Source organism: Phascolarctos cinereus, unplaced genomic scaffold, assembly GCF_003287225.1.
Source record: "Phascolarctos cinereus isolate Bilbo 61053 unplaced genomic scaffold, phaCin_HiC Scaffold_4;HRSCAF=312, whole genome shotgun sequence".
Classification (NCBI taxonomy): domain Eukaryota; kingdom Metazoa; phylum Chordata; class Mammalia; order Diprotodontia; family Phascolarctidae; genus Phascolarctos; species Phascolarctos cinereus.
The window spans coordinates 102,121,569-102,131,229 of NW_027555847.1; the positions used below are offsets into that span (position 1 = coordinate 102,121,569).

The 9,661-nt window shown below is 47.6% G+C and overlaps 1 protein-coding gene across 4 annotated transcripts; it reads left to right on the plus strand.

Annotated features, from left to right (window-relative positions):
* The first annotated feature begins 2,625 nt into the window (after positions 1 to 2,625).
* Positions 2,626 to 8,705, plus strand: KLF4 (KLF transcription factor 4). 4 transcript variants are annotated; one of them, XM_021002232.2, is made up of 5 exons: positions 2,626 to 3,234; positions 3,498 to 3,618; positions 4,924 to 5,977; positions 6,077 to 6,241; positions 7,657 to 8,705. In XM_021002232.2, exons 1-5 carry the CDS (start codon positions 3,230 to 3,232, stop codon positions 7,830 to 7,832), a joined length of 1,521 nt encoding a protein of 506 aa, XP_020857891.1. In that variant the 5' UTR covers positions 2,626 to 3,229; the 3' UTR covers positions 7,833 to 8,705. The 4 variants fall into 4 exon arrangements, with proteins under 4 accessions (XP_020857891.1, XP_020857890.1, XP_078008602.1 ...); XM_021002231.2 differs by having other exon boundaries at positions 4,924 to 6,241; XM_078152476.1 differs by lacking the exon at positions 6,077 to 6,241.
* The last annotated feature ends 956 nt before the right edge of the window (positions 8,706 to 9,661 follow it).

Below are 9,661 nucleotides of genomic sequence, written 5' to 3' on the forward strand. Positions count from 1 at the left end.
GACTTTTCCAAGTTCACTAGTGTTTTGGAACTTTGAACTTCGAAAAGTGTTCCCATTGGCTGTTTAAAGACAATTTTTCTATGCTTTTTAGAAACCCCAAGCATTTTAAGAAACTACATTCACTCTGAAAAAGATTCAGTGTCTTCCCTCCTCCAAGCCACCCCACCTTTGGAGAATAGTCGGATTTCTAATAAAGGAACCTCTCCTATCCACATTCTCCATCAATGACTACAGAATTCCAGAGAGCTTAAACCCATACAAACCACTTTAAGCCTATCCACACTCTTACCTCCCAAACATTCTACTTTCCACTGGAGCCACTTGTATATACCAGGAATATAACTTGATCACCCAATTAGTAGATAAAAATCCTCCTAAAGGTCATCTAAAAAAAACCTACAGAGATCCCAGTGGCTGGCAGAGAGAAGAGAATGGTACAGAGAATGGTGAATTCCAGGAATGCTTTTGTGGTTGAATGGGAAAACAAAGGTAACAAGTATGAGAAGGAAACCAAATAGGTACAAGAATTGTAGGACAAAAAGCAAGCGGGTGACAACACCACAAAATGCAACAAAAATTTAGGATGATCTCATCCTTTGCTAATTCTACAATCCTGTAGAATTTGCTGTATTTATTTATTTTTTTTACAACTGGATTTCTGCCAGCTATTTACAATCTGTTGTTAGGGGGTTAACTGAAAGAGAAGTGAATTTGCCTATGTTTGACACGTCAGGGGTAGCCAGCCAGCACTTGGGGGCAGCCCATAGACAGAGCAGACCATAAATAAATGAATAAATAAATAACTAGACTGTGTTTAAAGAAGAGGATGCTAGCGAATACATTTCCTGCCTGGAAAATTACTGATCACACCCAGAGAAAAGGCAGTCTGAAAGGCAGCAATAACGATCTCGTTTTCCTTTTCTTCATGTGGTCTGCATAGACTTTTCCTTCTTCGCTGGATGGCTGTTTTTGCTTGCTGCCATCACCACCGAGGCCAGGCGGCTATCACTGACTGAGTGAGCAGTTACCCAGTCTTTCAGAATTAAATTCTTCTTATTTATTTCATTGAATCAGCTTCTGGCAGCTTCCTAGTGGCAAGGTCCTTAAATGGACCGGCCTGGAGACTGAGGAATTTGGGGGCCACTTTCCATTTTTGCCAGTGAGTTACTTGACCCTTAGTATGCCATTTCACCTCTGTGTGACTCAGTTTCCTCGTCTCTAAAGTGAAAAGAATAATTTTGCTTGTAAAGTGCTTTGCGATGCTTGGATGAAAGGCATTTCACGAACATCAGTAGTCCTCCCTACCGTCGTACACACCTTAATGAATAAGTCATTTCCTTTCTCTCCGTGCTTAAATGTATATATATATACGCTTCAAAATGTCTATGTGTCCAATTTCCCCTTTTCCCATTTCAAGAAGCAGATATCCCGTATCCTTCTCCTCAAAACGGTGTCATAGAAGGAATTTCTATTCAGGTGTGGTTGGGACTAGATGACACTCTAGGACTAGATGACATCTGGGACAAGATGATCCCGTCAGACTCTGAGTTTCTGCCATTCTGGGCTACTCTCGAGTACCCAGGGGCCACACTGCCCAGGATTAAACGTCACGTATTCCCAAAGACAGAAAGCAAGAGTGACAAACAGAAACGCAATTTTCCGAACAAACAAATGAAGAAAACTTATATTTCCTTCATTCATGAGAGGTAAGTGTTGTTGTTTTGTTTTGGTGAGTTTTTTTTTTCAAGGGGGAAGGTGTGAGGGGAGGAATGAATCATGTGTCCCTATTCGGTACTACGCCACGGACCTCTGGAGTGTATGCGCGTTACGGACTGGTGTGTGTGTGTGTGTACTGGAGTTTTGATAACAAACGACCGGCTTACGGGTCGCGGCAGCCCAGGGACAACAGGCGTGGGCGCCCTCGGTTACAGTACTGCCACTCTAACTCTGAGTTTGAGTGAATGAAAAACACGAGGAGTTGGGGAAGGCTGAGTTTATGCGATCTTGGGTGATTTGCTCCTTAAACTTTTCCCCATGAGAGAAGCAGAAGCCGCACTTTCTCCTCTCTCCTCCGCGCCTCGCCCGCCGCCCCTCTGCCCCTCCAGGACTGGTGCTGGGTAGTAGCGCGGCCGCCTGCTGCCGTCCGCCGTCAGCGTTCCCTCCTCCCTCGTTAGCTAGCTCGCTTGCTCGCTTGCTGGCGAGCCGCTGGCGTCAGAGCTGCAGCCTGCAAGCCAGCTGCTGCACTGGCGTCACGCGTCCTGCCCCTAGCTCGCACCTCCCCCACTCCCACGTGTTCACAGTTTGTTTATTTAGCTCCAATGGCAACGGAGTGGGGGGGTGAGGGGGGAGCGGCGAGGGAAAGGGGGGCGGGGAGGCGGGGGGAAGAGAGGAGAACGGGGTGGGGCATGCTTCTGATGAGGGAGGAGCATTTTAGAAAGTTATAAGTAAGGTAGGACCGGCTCTGGGCTTGACAGTTCCCAACCTTGGAGTAGCCCAAGTGCAGGGCGCGCGCGGGGAGCCGGGGCAGCGGCAGCGGCAGCGATAGGGAGCCCCGCCAAGAAGCTCCCCCCGCCACCCTCAAGCCCCCTCCTTTTTTCTTAACCCTCTCCCCCCCAGGCCCCCGCCCCCGCCGCCGCCCCACACCTCCCACCCCTCCCATCCGAGCACCCCAGTGCTCCGCCTGCACAGCCTTCTCCATTCAGCAGCCGCGGCTCCCCATGGCAGCGGGGCAGCCACCAACCGTGCGAGCTCGCAGTCCCGAGGAATCGCCTCGCGCCACCGCGAGTCCCGTCCCACTGCTGACAGCCACCGCTTCCTCTTCCAGCCTACCTTACCTGGCTGCGTCGTCCCGGTGCGGCACCTCCGGCAGCGGTGGCCCCTGCTAATACCTAAAGGCATCACCCACCCATCCGCAAACAATCTCTGCATCCAGGGCTACCGGCCAAGGAACGGAGGAACCGCCGCTCGTTTGTTTATTAAGGATTTTTTAAAAGTTTACAACTTTTTCTTGTTTTTAAAAGAATTTTTAAGAATTGTCTCATCTCAGAAAAATTTCAAAGTTCTTGGGAGAGCTGTTGGTCTTTATTTGGTGGTGTTTGTTTTTCTTTTCCCTTGGTTTTTATTTTTTACGTTTTTGAATTTTGGGAGAATTTTTTGTTGCTTGTACTGGGTAACTTAACTGCCCCAACTGCTTCGGGCTCCGGGAGATCTTCACTCCCCTCCTAGATTAATGAGGTATGTACGTTGGGCTGCCGGGCCTTGGGGAAGGGGAAGGTGGATGTGAAGAGAGGAGGAAATGGGATCGGTTGCACTTTGGCGTTGCTACTTGTGGCGGGGCGGAGCGGAGCGGAGCTTGACAAGAGTGGCCGAGGTTGGGAAAGGCGCGCGCGCGTGAGCCTCAGGGCCGGGGCTGATGCTGATCCCTCTGTCGCTGTTCTTCTCCCCCCTTCTCCCCCCCCCACCCTTGCCCCGCTGCCCTTCCCTTGTCTCGATCGTAGGCAGCCACCTGGTGAGTTTGACATGGCTCTCAGCGGCACTCTGCTACCCTCCATCTCCACCTTCGCAGCGGGTACGCCGGGCAAAGAGAAAGTCCTGAGGCAAGCAGGTGCCCCTAACAATGTGAGTATCCCGACCCCCTGTCCTCTTCCCTATTGCTACGGGTCAGGGAAGGTGCCAGGTGCGCTTTGCAAGCTTGTTTTCTGTCGCCACCTCCGCCACTACTACTGGCGCTTCCGAGCAAGTGGGTCTGGTTGGTGGAAAGGAATAGGGGCTCGAGTCCCGAGCCTACCTGAACGCTCAGCAGAGCGCCAATGGGAACGGGGCTTGGCCTTCTGCCGGGGCGCGGCGAGGTTGGCTGAGAGTTTGGGGAACATAGAGAGGAAGCGGGCTAAGCTTGGCAGGGGTTGCCCGCCCAGCGCCCTGGAGGTTCGGGTTTGCTTGTGAGACTCCAGGGCGGGGGCTGCTGAGGCCTGTAGGGCTTCCCTCACTCTTCTTAGCCAGCCCCGCCTCCGAGGGTCTCCAGCTGAGGGGTGGAGGGAGTAGGGAGAATAGAGAGCTACTCTCGGCCCGCTGTCGGGGCCGGGGGAAGACCCTCCGCTGTAGGGCTGAGTGTGTGCGTGCGTGCGTGTGTGTGTGTGTGTGTGTGTGGTCTCAGCCCTGAGCCCGCCGGCCTCCAACGATTAAGTGACACTGGATTCCTTTGCGCATATGAGTGCATGTACGCGTCTCTGTGGCAGTATGCCGTGGACATATAGGACAGGCATAAGTGAGACTTCCCCAGTGCCCTGCACACAGTCATCTGTGCAGCGCTCTGTGGGCGTGAGGCGAAAGGTAGTTAGGTCAGCTCCCGAACCCCAGAGCAGAGCGGGGAGCTAAGCCTTACCCTGCCCCAGGAAGCACGGATCTGGGTACAGACAGGTCCGTGTCTGTGGAAGCCCGGAACCCAAAAGGCTAGGGGCTGCGGGTGGCCCGCGGGTGGACTAGAAAACGCTGCGTATGTCGCGGAAGGTTAGAGTAGGGGTGAGCCGAGACGGCAGTGGATCCTTGCATACTGCGGCCCTCCGCCCGGATGTTGACTCGGGCCGCGGCCGCTGTGAATGCCCTAGGTTTTCCAGGTGCCAGGGATTTCCCACTAGCTGCTAGCAACAAGGTTTTATCTAACCTCATTTCTCCGTAGTGGTGGGGAAGAGAGAAAGAGCGAGGGACTAGGCAGAAGGGGTTATCTTGCTTCTAGGTCTGGGGAAGCAAAGTTGATTGAAGGGAATTCCGTCCCGGGCCAGAGGTCGAGGGCGGGTTGCACCTCCCCCGGGACAGCGGTGAAATGTGGGGTTTGGCGTCCAGTGCACGTTTGTGGGTCTGGGTCTGGGACCTGCGGGGCCAGGGGTGGTCAGTAACGCGCGCCTCTCCCTGCCTCTGTTCCCACAGCGGTGGCGGGAGGAGCTGTCCCACATGAAACGCCTTCCTTCAGTGCTCAGCGGCCGCCCCTACGACTTGGCGGCGGCGGCGGCGGTGGCGGCGGCCGACCTGGAGAGCAACGGTGGCGGCGGCAGCAACAATCCTGCACTCCTGGGCAGACGAGAGACGGAGGAGTTCAACGATTTGCTGGACTTTGATTTTATTCTTTCCAACTCCCTGATCCACCAGGAACCAGCCACGGCAGCAGTGGTGTCCTCAGCCTCAGCGTCCGCCTCCGCCTCGTCCTCCCCTTCGAGCAGCGGCCCAGCGAGCGCTCCTCCTGCCAACTGCAGCTTCACTTACCAGCTGCGGGGTGCTGGGGACCCGGGAGGGGCGTCTGGAGGCCCGACCACCTCGGGCGGAAGCAGCAACAGCACCAGTAACGGTGGGGGCGGCAGCCTTCTTTACATTCGGGAGCCTGCACCCCCTCCCACCGCCCCCTTTAACCTGGCCGACATCAATGACGTGTCCCCTTCAGGTGGATTTGTGGCCGAGCTCATGAGACCTGACTTGGACCCTGTGTATATTCAACAACAGCAGCTTCCGGGTGGCAGCCTGCACGGGAAATTTGTTGTGAAAGCCACCTTGAACATGGGGGAGTATAATGGTCAGTCTATCATCAGTGTTAACAAAGGCAACCCCTCCTCTTGCAGCCCAGACGGCAGCCACCCTGTGGTAGTGGCCCCTTATAGCACAGGGCCTCGGATGTGCCCCAAGATCAAGCAAGAGGCCGTCTCCTCTTGCACTATCGGCAGGCCTATGGAGGCCCACCTGGGCAGTGGCCCGCCTCTCAGCAATGGCCAAAGAGCGCAGCCCCACGAATTCCCCTTGGGGCGGCCTCTCCCCAGCAGGACTACTCCCTCCTTGACTGCTGAGGAATTGATGAACAGCAGGGACTGCCACCCTTCACCTCAGGGGATAAGCCATCCATTGCCACTACCCCCTGGGTACCACCCTGGACCCAACTATCCTCCTTTCCTGCCGGAGCAGCTGCAGCCCCAGGTTCCTCCACTCCAATATCAAGGTCAGTCTAAGGGTTATATGGCTCTCATGGAAGAGCTTTCTTTAACAGGTCGTCCTTTGATACAAGGAGTGATGCTGACTCCACCCTCTTCACCTTTAGAGCTTATACCACCCGGGAGTTGCATGCCAGAAGAACCCAAACCCAAGAGAGGGCGCAGGTCATGGCCCAGGAAAAGGACAGCCACCCACACGTGTGATTATGCAGGCTGCGGGAAAACATATACCAAGAGTTCTCATCTCAAGGCACATCTTCGAACTCACACAGGTAGGACATTGGAGAAAGGAGAGGGGAAATCTCCTGACCTGGCTAATCCAGGTATGAGTGACAAAGGGTACATTCTCTGATAAAGTAGGCTCGCAGGGTTTTTGCCCTATCCTGATGGTGAAGTGACAGTCACACTCCTGAACTTCTTGGGGTTTGTTGGCACTTTAAAAATTCAGATGTAACTCCGTTTAATCCTTCCTACTTATGTCTTAAAATGTGTAGTTAGTCTTGATTCCTCTTCCTTAATCTTAACTTGATCCCAGTATCATTCCTTGTAATCAAAGAAATTGTATCCCTCTAATGCATAATTATGTTGAATCCTTTTAAAGATGATTCAAGCCTTTTTTTCCCATTAAATTTCTAACTAAAACTCTAGTTGCCTCAGACTTTCTAAACTACACATTTTTCAGTTTTCCTTTATTTATAAGGTCATATTTCAGTTTGTGTTTATAAGCTTATATTTAAGCTTGAACTGAATTCAACATTATCTAAAGGACAGTGAAAGACATGAGTATTAATGTTTAAGCTTGCTGTGAAGATTATGGTTTATTGAAAAATACTTTCTTAATAATTGTGAATTGATGAAAGTAGTTACCTTAAAAGTCATTTGTAGGTGACATTCCCAGAAAGTAGGGCAGTGTGACTCAAAAGAGTTTATATTTGAAGAACTTGAAAACAGTCATGAAAGAAAATATACCTCCTCAAGACTTTACACACTAGACCTAATTCCTACAGAACAGAATTTTATAAACCTTTTTGCTTTAGAATAGGGAGGACCTTCAAATTATTGGAAATTAAATTCCTCTTCAAGTTTTTGAGGTCTTTGTTTTTACAAGTCAATGTGTTATCCTGGGCCAACGAAACTCAACTGCAAAACCGAATGTAATTCCTATCATGCATCTGGTGTGTAGTGCTGGTTGGCTAGCTGGCTAGTCTGTATTTATTGGGGGAAGGGGGAGAGTTACCACGAAGACTATATAACCTGGCAATTTTGTGAATTGTTCTTACTTTTAATCTGAGAGAATGATTATAAAAATATAACTCCTTGTTTGCAATTTCTGATAAAACCAGGACTCTAGGGGTGCTTTTTTTTTCTAGAAATGAGTGTTGGGTATATGTCTTTTAAGTTTTGAAAAAGTAGAATAGGATATGTGAATAAAGTTACATCATATCATGGCAGGCATAGATTAGGAATATTTTTTTTTAAAGACAAATCTTGCTTCTTATTCATTCGCTAAGGGCCAAGTCCTTATTGTCTGTTTAGAAAAAGAAGCCTTTAATTCTGAGCAGATGATTATTTCATGCCTTGTTCCAAAGTAGTTCAGCAATTTCCTGTCTTTAAGACAAATTGAAAAATAGATCAGCCTTCAGTCACTGAATTCACATTATTGATTTGTAACCTGTTCTTTTCATAGGTGAGAAGCCTTATCACTGTGACTGGGAGGGCTGTGGATGGAAATTTGCCCGCTCTGATGAACTTACCCGCCACTACAGGAAGCACACTGGTCAACGCCCATTCCAGTGCCAGAAATGTGACCGAGCATTTTCCAGGTCCGACCACCTTGCCTTACACATGAAGAGGCATTTTTAATCCAAAGCAGAGGATTTTACCCATACTGCCATATGAGATTCAGTATTCACATGACTTGTCTTCCTGATGAGGGAGGAACCCAGCTAAAGCACTATATACAAAGAATCATGGTAAACAAAACAAAAAGTCTTCCAAAGAGTCAAAAGAAAACGGATAATCAAGAGAAATGAGGAACTTAAATCAAAGGACAGATTTGTGGTCTGTGACTGGATCTTATCATTCCATTTCTGAATCCAACTTGAATATGCCTGGATTACAAGATGCCAAGGAGTGACTGGAAGTCACGGATATCAGGGTTTAATAGATTGTGTATGGGGGAGGGGAGACTACATTCCCTTGAATTGTGTTTCAATGCAATATAAATATAAAGATCATCTTGTATTTTTCACCTTCTAAAAGCCATTATTATGTTAGAAGAGGAAGAAATTCAGGTACAGAAAATGTTTTGAAAGCCTAATTGATGGTGCTTAGTGACTGTTGGTTCTAAAGGTACCAAAAAAAGGAAGCCAAAGTTCTCAAACTGCTGCATATTTGACAAGGAAATATATTTTTGTCTTCCGATCTACATTTATGACCTAAGTCAGGTAAATAAACCTGGTTTATTTCTTTAAAAATTTATGCAGACAGTCTATAATGCACTGTGGTTTCAATGTGCAATAATTTGTAATGTTTTATCCCCAACTATGCCTTAAGTAGAACAAATGTTTTTTTCTATAGTTCTTTACCTAATAAATATGTAATATAAATTTAAGCAAACTTCTATTTTGTATATTTGTAAACTACAAAGTAAAATGAACATTTTGTTGGAGTTTGTATTTTGCATACTCAAGTTGAGAATTAAGTTTTAAATAAACCTATAATATTTTAAATGAATGGGCTGTTCCATTATTTTCTTCTGGGCCTGCAATTATGTGACAGAAAGACTGGAAATTCTGTTTTGAGTGTATAGTATACCATTTTGATTAAGTTCCCTGGGACATAATCTTATTTCGTAAAAAGAAGACTAAATCTATAAGGCTCCCCTCCATCTCGACTGGTCCTGACCTAGTACTGCACCACTTTGGCTCTTTCAGAATAGATCTAAAAGCTTTAATGGGCCTATCTAATCCTGCCATGCCTTCTGGATTAATTGGCAAAATAATCTCTTGAATTTAAAACTGGATTAAAATAATAAGTGACTTTTAAGTCTAATAGGTTGCCTTACAGGAATATGGCTTTTCAGTTTGCCCCAGAGCACAAACTTTTGATCCTTTGATAGTGAACTGAGCATGTTTGTTTACTCAATATTGGATGTATTCAGTTCAGTCTTCATTATTTTCAGTCAGAGTGATGAAATCTGGTGCTTTTGTTGTAATGCAATAAAAATAGGCTGGTTGCAGCCCAGGCCTACCTACAGTCTTCATAAAACAAGTAAACACATCAGCTAACAATAACAACATAACCCTTCCCATTTAGGACAGTAATGAGAGTTTAGTTCAATAGTGCCCTCCTGAGGATTAATAGCTGCAGTATCATTCTTACTTCAATGTACACATTCAGCAACGATATTGGCTTAATTTCCACAAATTTTGGTGCTCCAGATTTAGAAGTCAATCTCTCCAGGAAGGATTTTTAAACCATAGTTGGTATCTATGGTATTGATCAGTTAATGGATTTAGAGTTTAGGATTTTCTTAGTGAACCACAATTGAAGTTTTTTAACCTATATAATGAGGGTGATAATGAAATGGTTACCTAGCCCTCAGGATTATTAGGAGTAAATCACTTTGTAACCCCTTACAGTAGAGCAATACAAAATTTAATGTGAAAAACTGTGCAGCTAGGAAGATG